At 38.1% G+C, this 22,990-nt stretch overlaps 2 protein-coding genes across 2 annotated transcripts in view; one reads left to right on the forward strand and one right to left on the reverse strand.

The window, feature by feature from the left end:
• Positions 1 to 11,082, forward strand: wasa (WASP actin nucleation promoting factor a). The gene is made up of 11 exons (XM_065247063.2): positions 1 to 313; positions 3,702 to 3,842; positions 4,541 to 4,627; positions 5,617 to 5,713; positions 5,823 to 5,855; positions 5,964 to 6,002; positions 6,116 to 6,296; positions 6,775 to 6,953; positions 7,033 to 7,931; positions 9,099 to 9,207; positions 9,981 to 11,082. Exons 1-11 carry the CDS (start codon positions 209 to 211, stop codon positions 10,034 to 10,036), a joined length of 1,926 nt encoding a protein of 641 aa, XP_065103135.1. The 5' UTR covers positions 1 to 208; the 3' UTR covers positions 10,037 to 11,082.
• The window catches only part of sema3ga (sema domain, immunoglobulin domain (Ig), short basic domain, secreted, (semaphorin) 3Ga), a 21,538-nt gene continuing 8,754 nt past the window's right edge, over positions 10,207 to 22,990 (reverse strand). The window contains exons 3-18 of the mRNA XM_065247062.2: positions 18,637 to 18,797; positions 18,471 to 18,533; positions 18,257 to 18,376; positions 18,066 to 18,159; positions 17,149 to 17,268; positions 16,881 to 17,026; positions 16,683 to 16,797; positions 16,349 to 16,418; positions 16,007 to 16,151; positions 15,697 to 15,919; positions 14,452 to 14,540; positions 14,314 to 14,355; positions 14,043 to 14,200; positions 13,117 to 13,184; positions 12,024 to 12,151; positions 10,207 to 11,923 (exon numbers count right to left, since the gene is read on the reverse strand). Of these exons, the coding sequence (XP_065103134.1) occupies positions 11,546 to 11,923; positions 12,024 to 12,151; positions 13,117 to 13,184; positions 14,043 to 14,200; positions 14,314 to 14,355; positions 14,452 to 14,540; positions 15,697 to 15,919; positions 16,007 to 16,151; positions 16,349 to 16,418; positions 16,683 to 16,797; positions 16,881 to 17,026; positions 17,149 to 17,268; positions 18,066 to 18,159; positions 18,257 to 18,376; positions 18,471 to 18,533; positions 18,637 to 18,797 (2,120 nt within the window). The 3' untranslated portion in view covers positions 10,207 to 11,545. The remainder of the gene's footprint in view (positions 11,924 to 12,023; positions 12,152 to 13,116; positions 13,185 to 14,042; positions 14,201 to 14,313; positions 14,356 to 14,451; positions 14,541 to 15,696; positions 15,920 to 16,006; positions 16,152 to 16,348; positions 16,419 to 16,682; positions 16,798 to 16,880; positions 17,027 to 17,148; positions 17,269 to 18,065; positions 18,160 to 18,256; positions 18,377 to 18,470; positions 18,534 to 18,636; positions 18,798 to 22,990) is intronic.

The following is a 22,990-nucleotide window of genomic DNA, read 5'->3' on the forward strand; positions in this document are numbered from 1 at the left end:
AGAAAAGAGAAAAAAGTGTGTGGTTGTCCATTTCCTGTGAAAAGCTTCTGTCTGCTGATGGTACGAGTTAGAAGTAGGAAGAGAAACTCGATGCTCACTGTTCAGCCTAGTCATCAGTAGATCACAGGAGATCTCTCATTGTTTTCTTTGTGTCGGTTTACCACTCCGAGCATAATTTTTTAAGAGTTCGATCTGTGCATGTGAGGCCATGAAGCGAGGAACTAAGAATAAAACTCAGGAGAGTGTGGGCAGCTCATTGCTCAAGCCACAGGAAAATGAGAGGCTGGAGGAGCTGCTGGGCAGGAGGTGTGTGGTAAGTTTCACGAGACTTTCAGGTGGTGGTACCAGGATGAAAATGAATCTAAACTTTGCAAAGAGAGGATGGGTAACAACCACAACTTTATGTGACAATCAAAAGGCCTAAAAGGGTTCAAAATGCCTGAAACGGTCTATTGGAACTTGTTTATTTATTTATTAATTTACTTGTAGGCTACATATTCTATCATTAGGTCATTTTGAAGACATGTTTAATCAGGAATTGAAAAGTTACAGAATGCTTTTATTTAGATTTTTTTCTGAATATGTATTTTTTCACACATTACAAGAAGCCGATGTTCATTTTAAAATGTGCATTAGTATTTATAGTATTATTCTTAGTATACACATTTAGTATGTGTGTGCCGTAATGACAGCATGTACTCGAAATGTCATGGGCTCCACCGATCATCCATCTTACTCCAACATGATTTGATCTGATTTCATCTTACGTGAAATCTGATATTTTGTACAAATAAGTAACAGATTAGTGTCACAAGTAAACTTACCTGATTAGTGACCACTTCCAGCATTCACCCTAAAAATGCTGCATGGGCGGTTAACCTACAGTTGGGTCAGACCTCTGGTTTAAAATGAATCTAAAAATAAAATCGAATTGGTGGGGTTTGTCTACATTTGACCCATGGGTTGAAACAACCAAGCATTTTAAGAGTGCATAGGGCCGCCAAATGGTACCGGGGGGGGGGCCGCACCCTGAAAGAACCACTGAGCTTTGTTATGAAAATGTCTTTGGCAGTAGGTTTTACCCTCATTTGCCACAATTAAAGAAGTTGGCCACTGAATTTTAGTACCACTGTAAGAGGACTAAAAAGCCTTTTTCCATTTTTTTGTGGTTCCATGAACTAATTAGCAATTTGGTAACTAAAGTTCTCTTCTTATTTTGTAATAGGAATTGTCCGACGTGTGTACGTGCAAATCTGATTTTAACTCTGTCATGGAGGTTAACCAAGTGCGTTCATCTCCTGTAAATATTTTACCTGCAATATATGCATGAACAACATTGCGTTAGCATCACAAAATATCTTAGGTTCGAATTCAAAGGGAACACATAAAATGATCAAATGTGTAGCTTGAAATGCACTGGTTCAAATGCATTCACCACCGTTCAAAAGTGTCAGAACACTTGAGATGTTGCAAAACCTAAGTGTGTGTGACATGTTTTCTTGTATCAGACTTTTGGTTTAGGCAAAAACCTCCACATGTTGGACTAGACATAGGAAACAGTTGCAAAATCACTAGATGCAACTGGAAACATTGCAAATAATAAAAGTCACTGAACCACATATTTGGGGGTGCTGTGATTCATGTCACTGCCATATTCAGGTCCAATTACTCACTAAGGACACAAGTTTAATTGTGATCGCACCACACTGTAAAAAAAGGGAGACTTAGAGGACTCGAAAAATCGATCGATTGTGCAGTTTACGGATTCTGCCAACAACCAATATTTCTAGACGGCCAGGATTTTAAGTGAAAGTATTTTATGAATATAGGCTCCCAGAAAGCAATTTGGGCTAAAACAATGCAAAATTTGGGCTGTCAGTGAAAGACGTCTAATCATAGCCCAAGAATAGACGATGAACAAATGAAAGCAAACACTTTGAACACCTGTTGACTTTGCTTACATGATGAAATAGAGTACTTCTCCAAATTTTGGCAAAAATGGCATGTAACCAAATTCAAGGTTATTTAGGGTAGAAGTGGGTTACTCATAGCTACTGTATTGGGTCTTTAGTTAGTTGTCATTTCACTGTCTCAGTGTTTGTTTGCAAATACGTACCAAGAGCGTTTGGTTAATATCATTATCTCATTTTAGTATAGTGGCGTTTAGCGCTTTTGCATCTGAGCTCCTTACTTACTCATTCTTTAGTGATATGTTTTTCCATATTTTAGAATAATAGTAAACTCATTAAAACTATGGACTATAACACATTTTTTACCATGTGAATTATGTTTATACTAAATGGATCCAAAATAAATGAAAACTATGTTATATTTAAGCATCTTCAGTGCAGCCACCCTTTGCCTAAATTTTGAACTGCTTTTTAAACAGTACTCAGGGAATTCCCATCTATTCTGAGCATTGGCTTCTTCTTCTTCATTTTTCATTCCAAGAATTGAATTTTGATCTCACAAATTTCCTTGAAATAGTCATGCATTATTTTGCTCAGTTTCCACCATATTACGTTCCCCTGCCATGACTTTCTATTCAGTGACAGTTTCACGTATTGGTTACTCAACTGCTTTTCCTATTTTCTTACAATTGTCGCTTCGGTTTGGGGTTAGAACAACTTTCTGTTACATAAAATGACATCCCAAACCCAACTCTGACCCTAACGTCAGGCGACAATGGTTTAAAAAGCATACGAAAAAATAGTATGAACCAATACTTTAAGTGACATGCTAACGCAAACAGAAAATCTAACCCCAAACCGAAGCGACAATTGTTGAGTAACCAATACGTGAAAATGTCACGGAAAAGAAAGTCGTGGCAGGGGCACGTAAAATGGTGGAAATACGTGACAATGTCACGCAAAACTGAGCAAAATAACGCGTGACTATTTCACGGAAATTTGTGAGCTTTAGTTTCCTAATGATAGTACACAGATGAAAAAAAATGAAGATCAAACAGTAAAGTTTTCAGTAAAACTTTTAAAAAGTAGTGTAACTGCAAATGCAAACTATTCTAATAACCACAGTCACGTGTGTAACACACACATCAAAGCATGTAGTTGATAAACCAGTAACTCTGAATGCTGAAAGTGTTTCTCGCTTCTCTTTTGGGTTTTATATTTCTCCTTCCTTATGTCAGTCCACTTTGACACATTCAGGACCGGATCCTGTTGTCTGTAGGCGATTGTGTTCTGTACAGTATAATGATTTTCATTCAGCAATTCAAAGGCAACTGCTGAGGTTTTCCGTCACACACATGCACCTCAAATGCACTGTGGTTACATTGTTATTTGCACAAAACTCAGAAAAACACAAATTTGCTGTATACAGAAGTCCTCTGAAGAGTAAAGTAACAGCCATTTTGTGGGTGTTCGAGGGTTGCTTGGCTGCACAGTGCTTGGTGATTAAAGGAAGAAAAGGTGTGAAATTGTCCCTCACTTGCAGCATGAACTGTGAACACAAAGGGCTATGGCAGGGGAAGTTGCTTAAAGACATTTCCTGTCACTGTCTAATAGACAGTGACAAACAACTCAAATCTGCCATCTTTAACTGTACACTGCATTCATGAGAAACAATGACGCAGATTTAGTTAATTCTGGTGATGTGTGGAAAATCATGTTTGGTCTTTTTATGAGAAATCCCTAAAACAAATACACAATGCTAATCATGCTTACTTTTGGCTTTGTCTCCAGTCTTTGTCTTCAGCTGTTGTGCAGCTGCTCATGGCTCTGCCGAGTGACCCGAACCGCTGGACGCCACAGCAGTCTGGAGTGGTTTGTTTTGTGAAGGACAGCCCACAGCGCTCCTTTTTTATTCGACTTTACGACATCAAGGTTCTTAAAACAACACTGTTTCTTATTACCAATCATGATCCATTAGCTTCTACATGCATAAAATCTTACATTTGTGACATTGGAACACAAAACCAGTAATATTTGTAGCAAAAGTAGCCTGACGTTGTCATATAGCAATAGCCAACGATACATTGTATGGGTTAAAATTGTTGATTTTTTATGCCAAAAATCATAGGAAATTAAGTAAAGATCATGTTCCATGAAGATATTTTGTACATTTCCTACAGTAAATATATATCAAAAATGTATTTAGCATTAATAATATGTGTTGCTAAGGATTTATCTTTTACACAACTTTAAATGCAATTTTCTCAATATTTAGATTTTTTTGCATCCAAAGATTCCAGATTTTGCACCCTTAGATTTTCCATAAATTCCATAAATCAATTGAAAGTGTATTATTCAGCTTTAAGATGATGTATAAACCTCAATTTTAAAAAAATACCCTTATGACCCAAATACATTTTAGTTTTTTAAAGCAGCAGATTGCAAAATCATATCAAATAAGTGCACATATAAATGAAGACCTTAACAAAACTGCTAGTGCAACAGTCTATCAAAACAAGGAATATTCTGTCATTGTTTATTTTAAAGAAAGAAAAGAAATGATGAATATTCAAGCTATTTTCCCCATAGTTCTGCAAACTCTTGACCTCAGGTCCATTACTTCCCCTCAGGCAGGCACACTGGTCTGGGAACAGGAAATATACAACCAACTGATGTATCAAAGGGTGAAACCTTTTTTTCACACCTTCGCTGGAGATGTGAGTATCTACCTGTTTTCTACATCTTTTTTTTATACAAATGCTTTATTAAAATAATAATAATAATCATTCATGCATATGTGCATGCACCCTAAGATGTACTTAAGTGCTTAAGCTACTCTCATTTTGTATAACATTTGTGTCATCTATTCACTGTTGGGTTAAGAGAAGTTTTTCTACCTCTTTCCTGTTATTTGAAGTTATTTGAGTGTAATGTACTGTAGTTGTATCACTTCCTTATAGCTCTGTCTAAAACCAGACCAATATACAGTATCTGCAATTTAATTCAGGCTGTACGTTTAATTTTTCAGTAAAAAAATATCTGAAACAGCTGAACACGTTTAACCATGTGTATTAAAATGTAAAAAAAAAACTTACATTATTCAAATGAAATAAAGCATTTTAAGTGCATCATTTGCATAATTACATAATTTAGTTCCTCAATTCTGCACTGTTTTGCATTATAGCATTTTATTCGTTTACAATTGGCAACCAACGAACTTTCCACTGACTCACTGAGGTCATTCAAATTTGGCTCCTCTTGTGATGTCAGAAGGGGATAATAACACCCCTTAATCTGCACTTTCCAACCACAACACTGCCATTTAGTGCAGAGATCAACTCATATGCATTTTAAAAGAAACACCCAAAACTGCACATTTTTGCTCACACCTACAAAGTGGCAGTTTTAACATGCTATAATAAATTATATATATGGTATTTTGAGCTAAAACTTCACATACGTACTCTGGAGACACCAAATATTTATACATCTTAGAAAAGTCTTGTGAAATGTCCCCTTTAATATCACATGTGAACTGTCAAATTAAATAAAAAAAGACTAGCAATTGTCAAAAGCTTTGTAAAGAATTTTAAAATGCAAGAAAACTCTATTATCTTATTTGACGCAGAAAACAAAAACTCACTTCATGTTAGGTTTGTATCATGACTTTTGATTATGTTAAAATAAAGATTTGATCTTTTCCTAGGATTGTCAAGTGGGGTTAAACTTTGCAGACGTAACCGAGGCTGACAGTTTCTTTAATGTAGTAGATGACAAGATCAACCAGAGAAATAATCGCATCGGTACTGAACATTTCATGTAGTTGCTGTTTTGTTGTTTGTCTGTCAATTTAAACTCATTCGTAAACCCAACTATAGAGGTCATCTAATGCATGATTTTCTCTTATTACAGACAAACAGCAAAGAAAAGGATCTGATACTAGAGGTGAGTGATTTCTAACAATCGCTACCTCCATTCAGAAACAGTGCATGGGCTTTTTAATATGCAGGGTTTCTGAATGAAGTGCATGCTTACATGTTTTTATATTCTTAGATTCTGGAGCTGTGCGACCACTCCCTCCACCACCAAATGGTAAGAAATTGTAACTTATTACATGGGATTGTACTTTCCTGGTGATACTCAAACAACAAAACAACAAAAGTGTGGTATGCAGAATGCAATTCAGTTTACATGTTTTACCACAGGCGTTGGCACTCCTACCATGCCTCCATTGGTACCTATTAATGTACAGAACCAAGTCCCTCCTGCAAAATCAAAGAAAGATAAGAAAGAGAAGAAAGAGAAAGAAAAGAAAAACAAGAAGAAAGATAAAGAGAAAGGAGGCAAACTTTTGAAGAGGGAAATTGGAGCACCTAGTGGTTTCACGTGAGTGACTTTTACATTTATTTAAGTAGCAGATGCTTTCCAAAGTGATTTACACATAAGGGTGAATTTAACATTTTGTCTAAGGACAGATGAACAACAGAAAAGAGTTTTTTTTTAAATATATAAACAAAGTTAGACTGTTTTAAAGGCGGGGTGCATAATCTCTGAAAGCCAATGTTGATATTTAAAATCACCTAAACAACCATTCCCCTACCCCAATAGAATCTGGACCTTCTTTTGATGGACCCGCCCCACACATACGCAACCCAGGCAATGATGTCGTTTAGTAGACACGCCCCTTACTGCTGAAGTGTGTACTCGGCCAGACTCCCTTTTCCAAAGCGTTTTTCAAAAATCATGCACCCTGCCTTTAAGTTATGAGGTCATTGAGACACAAAATGGGCTTGGTTTAATAAGCTTTATTAAAAATTAGGAGACGATTTTTTAAAATCACCTATTTATTCTACTTTGACTTTAGGCATGTCAGTCACCTTGGCATGGGTGGCGAAAGTTTGGACCCAGACCTGAAAAAAATTCTATCCTGTGCTGGGATAAGCGAAGCAGATATGAATGACTCGGAAACCTCGCAACTCATCTACGATGTTATTGAGCGTTCAGGTGGAATGGAGGCTATTAAAAAAGCTGCGCACCAGCAGGGTATGTATTGGGTGGTGTTTTGTTGTAACTGAAGTAAAACCATAGATTTGTTTCATTTTGTGATTCATTATTTGTTTAGAGTCTAGTCGCCCTCCAGTCCCTGGAGGTCATCGAGGTTCCCTTCCACCAGTGCCCGGTGGGCACTCCTCGGCTCCTTCTCCCTGTCAAGGTCGAAGCCTACCACCTGTCCCTGGAATGAGTCAGTCCTCTGGTCCAGTGCCCACACGTCCCCTTCCATCTACCCTTCCGAGAAGCCATCCGCCAACACCTCAAGACTCTGAGTTCAACAGTGGTTCTTTGCCCGCACGATCTTCAGCTTTAGGACCCCTGCCGCCTGTTCCTCAAGGAGGGCGCAATGGGCCCCCGCCTCCTCTCCCAGGGGGGCGAAGTGGACCCTTACCCCCACCACCTGGTGGTCGGAGTGCACCCGCCCCCCCACCCCCAGGACAACGTAGAGAGTCTTTAACTCCAGTTCAAGGAAAAAGATCTGGACCTCAAGCGAATGAAAGACAAGGTGGCTCCTTGCCACCAGTACCCCCTGGAGGGAGGAGTGGACCCTTACCCCCACCTCCGAGAGACAATAGTGGATACTCTGCACCTCCACCGCAGCATGATACTTCACTACCCCTTCCACCACCTGACTTCTTTCCCCCTCCACCATGTGACTCTTTTCTGCCACCTCCACCTGAAGACTTTAACGAATTTGCACCACCATCTTTTCCCACTAAACCCAGCTTTCCTCCACCACAAAGCCATCATCAGCATTCAGGACCTCCTCCTCCTCCTCCAGTCTCATCCAAACCCGGCGGTGGTGGTGCTCCACCTCCGCCACCACCTCCACCTCCTCCAGCCGCACCACCTCCAGTGAGCAACATTTCATCATCTGGAGGAAACTCTTCAGCTTCTTCAGAATCCAGCAGTGTGGGGGGTAGAGGGGCACTACTTTCCCAGATACAAACAGGGATGAAACTCAAAAAGGTGGGTGTAAAAATATTTAAAAAATTTGGTGTTTAATCACACACAGCAAATCTTTGTTCAGCTTACACTTAAAGGGACACTCCACTTTTTTTGAAAATATGCTCATTTTCCAGCTTCCCTAAAGTTAAACATTTGATTTTTACCGTTTTGGAATCCATTCAGCTGATCTCTGTGTCTGGCGCTACCACTTTTAGAATAGCTTAGCATAATCCATAGAATCTGATTAGACCATTAGCATCGCGCTAAAAAATAACCAAAGAGTTTCAATATTTTTTCTATTTAAAACTTGACTCATCTGTAGTTACATCATGTATTAAGACCAAAGGAAAACTAAAAGTTGCGTAGTCGCAGATATGGCTAGGAACTATACTCTCATTCTGGCGTAATAATCAAGGACTTTGCTGCCAAAACATGGCTGCAGGAGGCGTAATGATATTACGCACTTCCCGAAAATAGTCCCCTTGGTACCTTTCAATAGCAGGGCGCTGCTTAATATCATTGCCCAGAAAATCACAACTTTTAATTTTCCATTTAATTTTACAGAAGAGTCAAGTTTTAAATAGGAAAAATATTGAAACTCTTTGGTTATTTTTTAGCACGATGCTAATGGTCTAATCAGATTCAATAGATTATGCTAAGCTATGCCAAAGCTGGTGCCGCCAGACATGGAGATCAGCTGAATGGTCCCTTTAAAACAACATAAAATACAACATTCACAAATTCTTTCTATTCTTTCAACCTGCTGGGTTATTGGGTCAAAAAGCGATGACGCCAACATGTTGGGTTGTAATTCAACCTATGTTGGGTTCAACACAAAATGCTGGGTACTTTTAACCCATTGTTGGGTCAAACAAAAAATTTTCTGTGGTAATTTAAACCAACATTTTTAGAGTGTAGTAATAAAGTGGTTATTTTAAAACATTGTACTGAAAACAAGATTTAATGATACTTTTAATCTCAAGTAAGGATACATCATATTTTCTTTAAATATTTTTTATGTAAAGCACAAAAAATAACACTAATTTTACCACGCATAACAGCTCTTGCATGGTCCAGAAAAAAAATTAAGTTCTCATAATGGCACTGTTTGTAGCTGTCAAATTAAAATATATATTCTGTAAACATAATTTCAATCTTCATATAGTTTTCATATAATTTGTTTCCCAGGTAACCGCCAACCCTGAACCACCGTCACCTGCAACGGATTCGGGTGAAGGAATAGTTGGAGCTCTCATGATGGCCATGCAAAAGAGGAGTAAAGTCATCCACTCCTCAGGTAAACCTTTACTGGTGTTTTCTTTCCCCTTAATGGAACAGTATGTAGGATTGTGGCCAAAACTGGTACTGCAACCACAAAACTTGTGGCCAATACACAACATGACAACGGCCCTGTCCCAAATGGCACACTCCGGACTTGTGGTCCTCCTCAGAGTCCACACTTTGATGACATCACGTAGTCCAGACTTTAGGGACCCTTGATGCGAGTCCACGTGGGTGCACCGGAGTCGTATTTTGGGACAGACTCGAGCATCACACCGGAAAATAGGTAGAGAAGTTACCCGTCAGTGTGAACTCCTCCCTTCCGTCGTCTGATTGGTTCGATTGCCCTTTCGCAAGGACTTCTGGGTTGGCAAAGTGCGCGAAGCCTGCTGCAGTGCAGGCTTCGCTGAAGACCGCATCAAGGGGGCAAAGGAGGCGCTGATGAGCACACTTCAAAGCATAAAAATGACAGATGGGACACCCTACGGACTCGTACTGTAGACTAAGCGAGAACGCGCAATTTAAGGCCACGAGACCGAAAGTCCACATGAAGTGCGCCATTTGGGACAGGGCCAAAATAAACATCAGTTGAGGGCTGCATCTCCACGTCCTGGCGGGACCACTGTTGTCAGTGATATAAGTATTTGAAATGAAAATGATTTCTTAATGTCTAGTGACACATCAGGGTCACTTTATGATTAATTGATATACATTTCTTACATACTGTTCCTTTAACTTATAAAACTGGCCAAAAAAATCATTTTCTAAGACTTTTATTGTGTCTTGTAGAAGAAGAAGAAGATGAATTTGACGATGAAGATGATGACGATGAAGAGTGGGATTAATCCATTTTTTATCTGAAATAGTTAACTTAGAATTTACCTGGGCAGCTTTACATATTTTGGACACATAAATAAACCCAGAGCCTTTTTGTTGGCTCTGTCTGTTGATGTGTTTTTGCAAAAGCAGTATGGAAAGAGTGAACAAATAAAGCAGCATTAGGACACTGCTAAAGTCAGAGCTGATTTGTGTAAGATTTATTGTTTGGTGAAATGTACAGTACACATCGTATGGTCTGTGTTAGATGGACACAGCTCTAGACTGCACAATGAATTACACTGATAGCTTATAAAAGTGTACGATTTTTAATTTAAATGTCTTAATACGCTTGAACTGATGAAAATGTAACAGTATCCAGTATTTACAAATACAATGTATATTGAGCATGTAAATATACTCACGTTTATGAATATGAACTGAATATAAATCTACTGCTCACAAATGACTGTTCATTTATTCATTTTTTCTGACACAACAACAACAACAACAACAACATCTAAGGGCATGACAGAAGATTTTAATTTAACAACTTTAGTATTCTACTATTCGTAAAAAAGACACAAATGTGCAGAGCGTACTTCCCAGTGTTAGATATTATCAGAGTAGAGTGTGACTGTATGACCATTTTTGGGTTCGTATTTTTAGTGTGATTGCTCAACCTGTCAACCATGTAAGTACATCACGGCATGAAATGCTTTCCTAAACATTGTCAATCATTTAAAATGCATTGAAATAAATACAACAGCATGTCAATCATGCAGAAATGCCCTCCACCCTGTACCCAGCATCCCTTAACAAAAATATATACACGACTTCAAATAAATATACATTACAAATGGTGAGGACAGTGCTCTCGCAAATGTTCGGTGCTATTTTTAACCCATCAAGATACATGTATTAAAATCCATACATATATTACTATTAAACATACATATATTACGTTCAATTTCATAATCCAGATGAAACCTCAAAAATTGCACTGGCCCAAAGGGTAAAGTTAGCAAGGAAGAAGGTAGCTTAATATAAGATTTTCAAAGCTTTTACGTGACTTTTAATATTTGTATGTTTGATGTGCGCTGTAATGCTCTTGTAAATCCAGTGCTAACAAAATTAGAGCAGACTTAACCAGCAACATTGGCTTAACTAATGGTGCAAGTTTGAGTTAGGTCTTGCTTTTGTGCAACTGATAGCAGACAGGGGAAGTGTTCAGGAAACAAATATGGCAACATCCTTTTTTTGTAATTCCATCTGGTGACGATACTGATGCAAAAACTACACACCACCTTTTCCAGATCATAAACAACAGCTGTATTTTTCAGGTAGGTCACACTTTTATAATACTGAATTGCATTGAAATCACTGTGACAGCTGGAAAATGCTCAGTGAGAGTCAACTAACACCCATAAGAAGAATCCCAGACCAGGATCTAGATCTATGATGTGTGAATGAATGAACATACAGTACATGAATGAATCTATGCAGGTGTATAAAACAAACAAACCCCGATGCTCCTCTCACCCCCCGCTTGCCATCTGTGCTTCTGTGTGTCTGCGACTTGTGCGTTTAGGAATATAATCCTGCAAGCTTCCACCAGCTGTCAGCTGCTCCCAGTAGGACTGACAGTACTGTTGAAACAGACGCATTTCAGGCTCGAGGAGCAGGCTCGGGGTAGGAGGTTCGGGATCTTTGCTCCTTGTCGCCGCCTCCTCTTCATCGGGTGTGGTAAGGGCTACGGCTATGTCCCGGTCTAAGATGCGCAGGGAGACGCGAGCCAGCGTGTGCTTGAAGTTATTTTCTGTAGCTAAGCAGTGGTAGAGTCCTCCATCTGCTTTGGTGAGAGATTTCATCAGAATGCCTTGAGGAGTCTTGAGAACTTCCCCTTCTCGATTCAGCTGGGAGAAAAGAAATCATGATGTGTAAATGTCATGGGTTCGTCTTTAAGGGAACATGCAAACTGATTAAATGTATTTAAGTGCACTGATGTAATCGTACTATTTTTCGTCTTCCTTCTTTCTGGTAGAGCCATTTGATGGAGGCCTGTGGAGAGCGCGGTGAGCACTCCAGAAACGTGCTGCTGCCTTCCACACCAAATTGAACTTTCTCCTGCAGTCTCCTTTCCACTAGTAGACACAGTAAGAGACTAGAGTAAGTTTTTTTAACATGCAAACACATCTGACCTAAAGACACCACGTGTTCACACTGTGATGCGTTTTCAAGACCTTGTTCGCACTATCAGCCCAAATCCGATTTTGGTGCATATCCAATTGGAATCCAATCACATTTAAAGCAACACTATGTAGTTTTTTTTACCTTTAAATAATGTCTCTAAAATTATTTCAGTGATAGAACAACTTTTAACTGGACAAATTGTACTGTTGCTGCAACCTGAGCAGCCTCCTAGCTGCTACAAGCACACTCAGAAAGTGGCGGTGGAGGGTAGAGCACACAGCCCCGCCCCTCCCCCTGCCTGCAGAAGAGTGTCTGATACCAGGCACTGTTGTGCTTTTCAACCACATGGGGGAGCTGTAAGTCATTTTTACACAGAAACTACATAGTGTTGCTTTAAAACATGTTAACGACCAAAAACCGCATGAAATCCGTTTTTTCTAATCCGTTTCAGGCTACATCCAGAGGTGGGTTAAAATCCATTTCAAATCGCATTTCCGGAAATGCAATTCAGTCTGACCACTCTGATCGCATTTGTGTAGCTTCTTGGTTACGTCATGCTGTCAGGTCACGTAAACGGAACCCCAGCTTGAACTTTCAAATAGACCATTTCTGACGAAAGGATAGGGGTGTTTGGGAAACTCCATGTTTTGTGGAATAAAGTTTCTACAACGTCAGACGTCAAGGCAGATCGGATCTGAACAGTTGTGATATACAATATGGACAGTGAGTCTGTCAAATCGGATATGCACCAAAATGGGATTTGGACTGACAGTTTGAACAAGGTACAAGTGACAGTGAAGTCAATAAGAAACAACGTACATTTGATCTAAAGGGAGTGCAAAAATTATATTTTATTCACAATCTTCAAACAAAGTTCAAATAGTATGAAACTTATCACAGTATATCTTGTGGTTACCTTTAGCATTGTATCCCCGGCACTGACGCAATGGGTCACCATGTTTTACATCCTGTCTTCTGCTTCTCCTGTAATTGCATCATATAAAAGTGCATAACTCATCATGACATTGCGTAAACTTATTTGAAGTGTTTCAAAATGCACCTTAAAAATATGTGCAGGGTTCCCACACACCTTAGTTAACTTTAAATTCAAGGACCTTTCAAGGACTTTCCACGTCCAATACCCTCAAATTCAAGGACTAAATGTGGGGACACATTTCAAGTAAGAGCAAGGTTACATCGTGTAACCTTTTAAGATACATTGTTACAGTTCCCTTTTGAGGGAACTCGCGCTGCGTCACTGCAGTGACACTTTGGGGACACCTCCAGGGGCAAGTGTGTCTGAATGTGTATATCAAATTCAACCAATGGTGAGGCTTAACGAAAAAGACAGGGTGACGCGGGAGTCAGGAAGTGTATTGCTGTCTAAAATATTGCCAAAGACGGCGTTACAGGGACGCAGGAAGTATGGCAGGAGAGACGCAGCGTCTCATTCCCTTCTCAGGGAACAGCAGTAACATACGTAACCAGAGACGTTTTCATTTGTCAAACACAACTATGCAAAAAAGCATTTTGGTATGAATCAACATTCGCATACAGAAGATATAAGCATTTAAAGCCAACAGATTAGCACATATGCTTAAAAAGTCTCGGTTTTATGATATTATCCTACACTACACGGGAAATTATATTGATTTTTTTTACTTCTTCTATACTTCCAAATACCTATATCTATTTATGTAAATTTTCTAAACTTCCCAGGGCCTTGAATTTCCCCCCAGATTCAAAAACTTTCAAGGATTTCAAAGACCTGTGGGAACCCTGTATGTGTGTGTTTGTGAATGTATATGTACAGTATATCTTATAAGACTTTACGTTTCAGACCTTTTGGTAGCTTGTGTAAAGGCAGAGCAGTTTTCTCCATCCCAGGCACAGTATGGGTCTCTTGCCAGGCAGCAGTCTGAACAGGCCTTACCATACACTTCACACCGGTGCAAAGATATTTGGGTAAGACCTGCCTCAGATGATGCATAGAGTTGTTGCTGTAGAGACAAAGAAAAAAATTTATTGTGTTAGATTGCATTATTTGGAATTAGATGTGAAACATTTTTCTATGTTTTTGCAATATTTAAGAGATACACATATTTAAACTCACTCTTTTGGCTGATATATGCATAGTTTTGATAGGCGCAGGTGTCTGTAGAGAAAGAACAGAAAAGCTTAAATGTAATTGCACAATGCACATTAAGCCAGTGAGACATATTTTTCGTTTTATGTGCTTTGATGTATTTACCCTGAAAACTTCCACTTCCTCTAAAGTGACCTCATCCATCGTGGTGGCATCTTTAGGCACGACTATAACTTTTTGGACTGTACCACGATCTGTGCAGGGAAACGAAAGTAATGTTTGCCAAATATTCACAACCCTAACACTGACACATTCAAGAGAAATGAAGTCAGTGTTTCTCAACCAGGGGGTTAGGTCCCACTAGGGGGCCTCAACAAACTTTCAAGGGGGCCTCAAGATGACTTTGTATTATTAAAAATAAAACAAAACATGCATTAAAATGAGTTAAACAAAAATATATTTCCTAGTGTTTGGTTATTTGGAAACAAATATGGGTGATTCTCACGAAATCTAGATTTAGAAGGTGTCCAGCATCAGAATTTTTAAAAAGCTTTTGAAGCCAATTTTTTTTGCACATTTAAGATTAAGGTCTAAACTTACTATAACCATTATTTTTAGAGGATTTAAAAATATTTCCTATAGAATTATTTACATTATTCAGATTATCATAATCAAAAATTATCATTACCGCAACATGATATTACATTAAATATATTGTTTCGGTAATGAGAACTAAAAAGTTGTCTAGGTACTATGACAAACAAAATTTCAACTTTTATCTGGAGAGAAAAAATAAGAACTGCTTACATGGTAGCCATCTTGAGTGTCACAGTCAATTATGTCCTTCCAATATATTTTTTTTTAAATATTAGTTCCTTGACATCTTAAACAATTATTGAAAATTGTTGCAGAGGATGAGAAAATTGGTCTTGGACACATTTATATTCCTTATTACTGTCTCTACATTTACCAATGATCACCAAATACCACACGTTTCTTTACAGTAAATGTTTATAGTATAACATGCACTGAAGCTTTTTATTTTTTTTTAGATTTTTTAATTATAAATATTTCCATGTCAAAAAACCAGTCGTGGACACGTTCCAGTAATGAATATGTTCCCATTAAATGTGGAAAAACAACCAAATTGGTTTGTATGATGTCATTTGAAATTGTGCAAAATAGTACATGAAGAGATGTTTGTAACTGTATGCTTCTCATTTTGATACTCTTACTTTGCATTTACTTTTTTTATCAAAATGTTACATGACACCTCATAAGTCTAATTTTGCGAGAATCACCCATATACATCTGTCCAGTTATGCAGAGCTCTAAAAACTGTCAGCGGGGGGTTCAAATAATGTTATGAACAATTGAAATGAAAAAGGTTGAGCACCCCTAAAGTTTTACCTGTTCCCAGAAAGAGAACCTCATATCGCCCATCCACTGCATCCACCTGGTCCACTGCAATAGTAGTAAAACGATAGTCCACACCCGAGCGCATCACCAGAGGGCGCTTGTGAATGGGATACACAGGGTGGTACATGAGGGGATGTGCACGAATGAAGTTAACCGCTTCATCTGAAAACTCTTTCGTGGAGTGTAAACCAGGTGTAAATGTTCCTCCAGGACACTGATATGAGTGACAGAAAAAAGTTAACAGCCATATAATTTTTTTTTTTTAAGGAAGATAAATGAATTCAGTCAAGACAAAACTCACTGTTCCAGGCCTGGGATAAGGAATCTTTCCCGTATACACTGTCCATTGGTAGTTGTGTCCGTGTTTATGGGCGAATGGGCCATTAAAGACGTTTCTGATGTCAGCCATGGCATACACACACACAGCCGAACCCTTAAACACAGAGCTAAAAGAAGATAAACAACAATTACTAATGAATCTAAACTTTACATACAGATAAAGCAAGCCAACCATTAAAACCAAAGAGAGAAGAACATTCTTGTAAATGAATAGGGATATAAAGTGAATAAGAAGGAAGAAAAAGCAAGGAGATTACTCATCTGTTCCTCTGAGGAAATGAATGAATAAAAAGCAGGTGTTTACCCAGAAGTTGCAAAGACGCCATAAACCACAGGGTTTCTCTCATCTTGAGTGGGTTGGATAAACACGTCCCCTGAAGAGGCGAACAAAAGCAATGCAAAAATATGTCCATGAGATATCAAGCAAGTGATGTTGGCTATATACATTTGCTATATCCGTTCATTTGGCATAGTGAACCGTGGCACACCTAATGCATGTGTACAAATATCTATCAACTTTGTATTCATACATTTTCATATATTTTATTTCATTTTGACACCATCCCATGACTTATCATTGCTATATTACCACTAAATATGTTTCTCTCTGAATAGAAATGACCATAAACATTGCTCACTCAGTTCATCAAAGAAAGTTTCCACCCCATCATCTCCCATTACAGAGCACACCAGCTTGGCCTTTAGAAATGTCGTCCATTTGTTCACCAGAGACTTCTGACCACCTTCATCATTCTGTGAATGCACAGGATATAAACACATACTGTTTATTGACTAACCGCTCCAGCCGCAGTCTTGATATGCGGGTTGTTTCTTACCAGGCAAACGCGGCCCACTCTGGACAACACACTTGGACTTGCGCTTCCACCAGAATCCAGACTCTTTTCTCGAAAGAAGAAATAGAGTTTGTCATCGTTCCTCTCCGAGCTGTCAGGAATCTGTTTCATCTGAACAAACACAGGCTCTAGGAAATAAACAGAGCGTGAATGTAAAAATATTCAGCTGGAGCTACATCACCTGAGCAAATATTTACTTTCAATGTAATTAGAATTACATTTGCCAAAGAAAATGTAAGGTGTTTTTTACCATTAAGCCATTTAGAATCGTACTGTTCAGATCTGACAGCTGGCCGGCTTCCCATTGTCCTAAAAATGCCCAGATCTGTGCTCATAAAATCCACAGGCACTCCAGCATACAGGTTTCCATCTAGACGGAAGAGAGGTGAGGGAAAGACAACCCATAAAAAAATTAATATTACAGATTAGACCTCTTTAATATCTCAATTACTGATTTTAAAGTGGTCGTATATATATTTTTTTTAAGAATTACTTATCTCTGAGCTTAATTATTTTAAAAAATCATGTCTCTTCATAATCTTTATTAAAAATATCTAAACTCCTCCCCTCCTCAAAATGATCTCTCATTACTTCCGATCACAAAGAATGTCCCGGGAAAAGATTGCAGCGTAGCCTATCATGTGTGTGGTTCCTTATTTCAAAATATGTGTTCTGCACATCAAGTGATTCTGTGTGCATCAAGTGTCTTGTCAAAATAAGTGCCTGCTGCAGACGCATCTAAAGGGTTTATGATAAAAGAGACGCTCGCGTTTGCCAGATACTCGCATAATCTCATGTGTAACAATCAGAGTTTACTGTTAAGGGAGTGTCTTGCGTGTATTTTGTGAACGTGAGCGTCTCTTTTATCATAAACATTTTTGACGTGTGTGCAGCAGGCACTTATTTTGACAAAGCACATGATGCACATGGTTCACATGACGCAACAAACACACATTTTGAAAACACAAGGAACACACATGACACACCGAACACATATTTCGAATTTGCGCCTCTCGGTTGAGCAGTCACAAGCCTGCAATAAAATCATCTCTGTAAAGAATGTTGAGAATTACAGTAAGGGACAAAATCTATAAATACTTGTACTGAGCAACATTAGACTGTAATATAATGTTATATAATGGCTTTTTTAAATTAATAACTGCTTACTAATCAAAGCTGCAATGTTTTCCTGATTTGGATCATAAGAGCATTTTCCCTTTCCAGAGTCCACATAACCAGGAATCAGCCTGAAGAGGTAGTCCTGTGAACACCAGAGCAAGAATTAAAGCTATACACAGAGAAATGCAGTTAAAAGTTGCATTTTTAGTAAATGTGTGAAACTACGTTTCTATGTGTACCTCAGCTTTCCAGCCTCTGTTGATAAAGGTACAGATGGGTTTATAAGCACCTGTGCCACACGCGTACAGGTGAGTCCTGTTCCACGGCTCAATCAGACGAACAAAGTTAGCACATTCACCCTGAGAAACACACATGTATGCATAAAGCTGCTGTTGAATGTATATCGTTATATTGTATATACAATCTGCGCAGTTAGCAAAATTACAAACTCACATGTCTGCCTTTCCCGGTCATCTGACACTCTGCTTTTCTCTGAGCGGGAGCCGGCCAATGGATCTACAAACATAAAACACCCAGCACACCATAAGAATTCACTGACACTTAAATTCTTCTGGGGTCAAAAATCCTTCACATTTTGGATAAAAATACAATTAATTACAATGAGAGGCTCTTTGTTGACGTTTTGCATGTCCAATGAGACCAGATACTCGCGGCTGCCCAGATAAAGTCGGCCCTGGTCCTGATCCACGTGTAAGATTCGGTAATCGCTGGTGTTGAAGGAGAAACTGAATGGTCTTGCAGTGCGAGTGTCCATAAGTTCTGAATGACAAAAGACAAACATGGGAACATAATCATTCAATCTGATTAGTACATCTGACTTTCAACTTTGATTATTTACTCTATTACTTTTAGATAGTTTGCATATAATTTTTCTTAAAAACAGTGTGATACCAGACAAACAAGTGTCTTTTTACAAAAGCTAAGGTAGCTACCTGAGTTTTTTTTATTTGAAAGCAAAAAGTTGTAATAGCCACTTCATTAAAATCAAAGATGAATAAAAATGATATTCAGTATAACATAACAAATTTTTCAAATTTTTAACCGCAAACACAATGAACATAAATGCAACCACAAAGTCGTATTTACAAGTAGGAATTTCAGGATTTTCTTTATATGAGTTAAATGGAGACACAAATAGTAAAATACAGAACAAACTTATTATTAATATGTTTACGAACAAATTTTCCCTTCATTCTCTGTAAATGCACAAATACATGAATCATCATTTAAATCTGTATTTGCTTCCAAACTGGAAATCCAAACCATACTCCATGGGAACATGCCATAAAGAAAATATTCCGTTGTTCATCTTGTGATCAAAAGGGGGCGCTCACACCTCTCAGATATTCACCTACAGTAATTCCATATAACTTCTGCATTACGGTTAACAAAGCTCTTTCGGTCTTTTTCATATTTTAGAGGATATTGTTAAGATAAAAATCATGTAGCGGTAGTGTTCTGGGCAGCCCCTCCTCAAAGGTGAAAATGAACAGCTGGAAAAGTGTGAGCTGTGGCTCTTGGGAGTATATACCGCACTTAACACAGAGTTCTGGCAAATGAAAACACTTTCAAATGTGAGCCAACATTCAGTGTCAGGATGTTCAGTTCAGTTAAAAATGAACCGTTTAATCAGACAATCTTGTAGGCTTACAGAGGACTTCAAAGAACTGGGCCATGATGCAAGAATTGCAGTTAATGCTGTGTGAATGTTTAACAGCGTCGGCTGTGAAGTCGGTTATGAATTATGTTCCGACATTAAGTTAGGTTAAGGAAAGTCAGCATGAAAAAATAATGATGAGAGGATTTATTCGCTACTGTAACTTAAATGGTAGAACACTGTGATAATGGTGCAAAGATCATGGGTTCGATCCCCTGAAAATACATCTACTCATACAATGTAAACTTTTTAATGCACTGTAAGTCACTTTGGATAAAAGTGTTTGACAGTCCTTTAAGGAAAAAGTAAAGAATGCAGATCTACATTATGCACTATATCCAGGGGCGGATCTAGAAAATTATTTATGGGGTGGCAAGGGGGTGGCATGAGAACTACAAGGGGTGGCAATGAAGTAAGCGTCCTTGCATGGTTGTCGTGGATTCAAGAAATTATATACTGTATATACTATATTCGGTGAACACTGGACCTCAAATTTTTATAACATTAATAAACGCAACAACAAATGTTCCTATAAGTAAGTACCCAAGCAGCTACCTTTAGCATCTCTGTAGCACCCTTTGTCTTAATACTAAGTTAATACATACAGCTTATCAATATCTAAAAACACTGACTGGTTGAACATAATGGTATAAAGACTGTTATATAAATAAAATAGGATTGCCTAGTTTATATTAATGTAAAACATATTTGAAAGGCAAACATCTCTTTCTCTCATAACCCTCTTCTTTAATCCTTTTACTCACTTGATGATGGATTTCTGTCTTTTCACTTCTTTTTAGCTCTTTGCCATCCATATGTTTCTTTCCTTCATTACTTCATCTATTCCTTTCCCTTCCACAACATATTTTTCTGTTTTATTTGTACCTTCCACTCCCATAGTATTTGATTTTTCTATTATTTTTGGTAAAAAGAATGGATATCAGCCTTTCTTTTCATAATATCCTGGAAAATGCCGCATTAAGTTGTCTTTCAAGCTTTCTAAACATACACAACACTGAATAGTTTTGTCTCCTTAACGACGAAAAATAAAAACATCAGACTATATCATAACGAGCGATTTCATATGCACATATGGAATATTTTGATTGCTGCAGTAGCTAACAAGACATGACGGGCTAACTCTAGAAAGAACTGCTTAAAATATATTTACTGCTTACACAAACCTGCAGTTCAGTTGTTTTAACTACCAAGCAACTACCTCGTGCAATATTTAACATCAGTTTAATTTTTGTATTTTTATCCTGATGCAACATTTATCTATAAATATGACCGTATTTAGTACTCTGATTTGCTGATGTGATGCTCAACTTAATCACTTTAAGACACTAAAGATAATTTGTTTTGGCAGCATGTGATGATGTGAGGTGCTTTATTAGATCAGAATTACTTTCTAAAGACGTCACGTGAAGAGACTCTTTCTTCATGGGCATAAGTTGCACGTTTATAATCATTCTTGCCTTTCACCTCAACAATGAAAAAGTAACGTTTGTGCTTTTTATACTTTGTGCTTGCATCCGCTACCTTTGTTTTGAGCTCGTTGTATTCGCCATCGCTCTTGTTGCGGGTTTGTGCGACTCGGATCACGGATGGACTGCAGCGCGAGAACCGGGCTGCATGTATGTGAGTGCCTTGGATGGGGCGATGCATCCTTTCACCGCAGTTTCCAAACGTCTCCAACCACGCCAGAAAAGATCGCTAGATTTGTCCTAGTCGCTTTTTTAATAAAGTCGCTAAAGGGGTCTAAAAAGTTTTTTAATCTAGCAACCAAGTCACCAAGTTGGCAAATCTGCGCGGACTTTTTTTACACTGTAAAAGACTTTCTGCTCGGACTGACTGCATGCTTGTGTATGAACTCTGCTGCCTCTGGTTGGCTAACGATGGAAGTTAAGCCAATAACCATCAGCTATGTGGTTGTCCCACCCCGTCTAAGACACACACACCAATCATCGTCAGATATGTGTCTCCCACCCCCAAACACACGCAGAGAAAAACTACATTGCCTTTCTGGTTAAAAGAGCCTACTCGGGTATAAATTATATATTTTAGGATACCCGCGCTGGGGTGGCATATGGGGTGGCAATGCTTTTATTTAGGGTGGCAACTGCCACCCCGTGCCACCCCGGTAGATCCGCCCCTGACTATATCTAATCTCATTAAATCTCATCTAAAATATCTAAAATAGTCTGACAGGACACAAGCTCATGCAAAACCCTCAAATTGCGTCTGACATGTTTTCTTTTAAATTAAAATGAGCTTTTTTTCAAACTACCAATTGATTCTGCAAATAAACCGTTATTTCTGAATGGCCTGAGGCCGGGATTAAACAGATTTGATGCAAAAGTACATATAATACATGCCGAGACACTGACCTGTCCTCTGTATCTAATGCTTAAATTCATCTATATAATCCATTGACTTCCTTAACATTCCTGTTACAAGATGCAGGCCAGGATTGTTATGCAACTAAACTGATTTTGGTAACACATTTTTAATATAGTCAGTCATTACATGAATTTATAAAAAGGTTCACCTAAGGATACATTAGGTTATGGTGTTGTTATTCCATTTTCTTTCTTTTGTGGAAGGCAAAAGAGGATTTTGTGGTAACCCATAAAACAGGTCTCTATTGTGTGTTAATTCTAAGTCTTTTAAAGCCAGTGTATAAATGCAAGACTGGGTTAAGATCTTGAGTCATTTTAAGTGTGTCTGATGAGCTTTTAAGGGCTGAATATTTAAAGCGCTGACGCACCGAGTGAAATTTGCTGTAGATGTGGTTTACAGGCTCACTGTGAAAGCAAATATAAGGCATTCACATAATGAAACAAGCTTGCTTTAAGCTTCAGTTAACAAAAAAATGTATTTACACTTGAAGTTTGACAGCTAGCTACATTTGCTTTTCACTATCATTGAAAAAGAACAATGCAAAAATAGAAAGAAAAAAAATCCTGTTTCACAAAATAATAATAATAATAATAGAGTTGACACACATGAAGGTGAGTAAATACAATATAATTTTATTTATAGGAAACTATGCCTTTAACTTTTGCCTTTTTTTTCTTTTTTCATTTTTTGTGATTTTCCCAAAAGTTTCACAAATTGCCTTCCAGGAATTTTTTTCCAAAAAATATATAAACATACAAATATACCAAATGAAAGAACAGACCCTCTGCTTTCAAACAAACAATAAACAAACAAAACGGGGGAAAAAAAAATGTTTCATCCTATCTATATTTTTTCTCTGCTTATAAACTCTTAAATATAGGTATTTTTCTTC

Source organism: Paramisgurnus dabryanus, chromosome 11, assembly GCF_030506205.2.
Source record: "Paramisgurnus dabryanus chromosome 11, PD_genome_1.1, whole genome shotgun sequence".
Lineage (NCBI taxonomy): Eukaryota > Metazoa > Chordata > Actinopteri > Cypriniformes > Cobitidae > Paramisgurnus > Paramisgurnus dabryanus.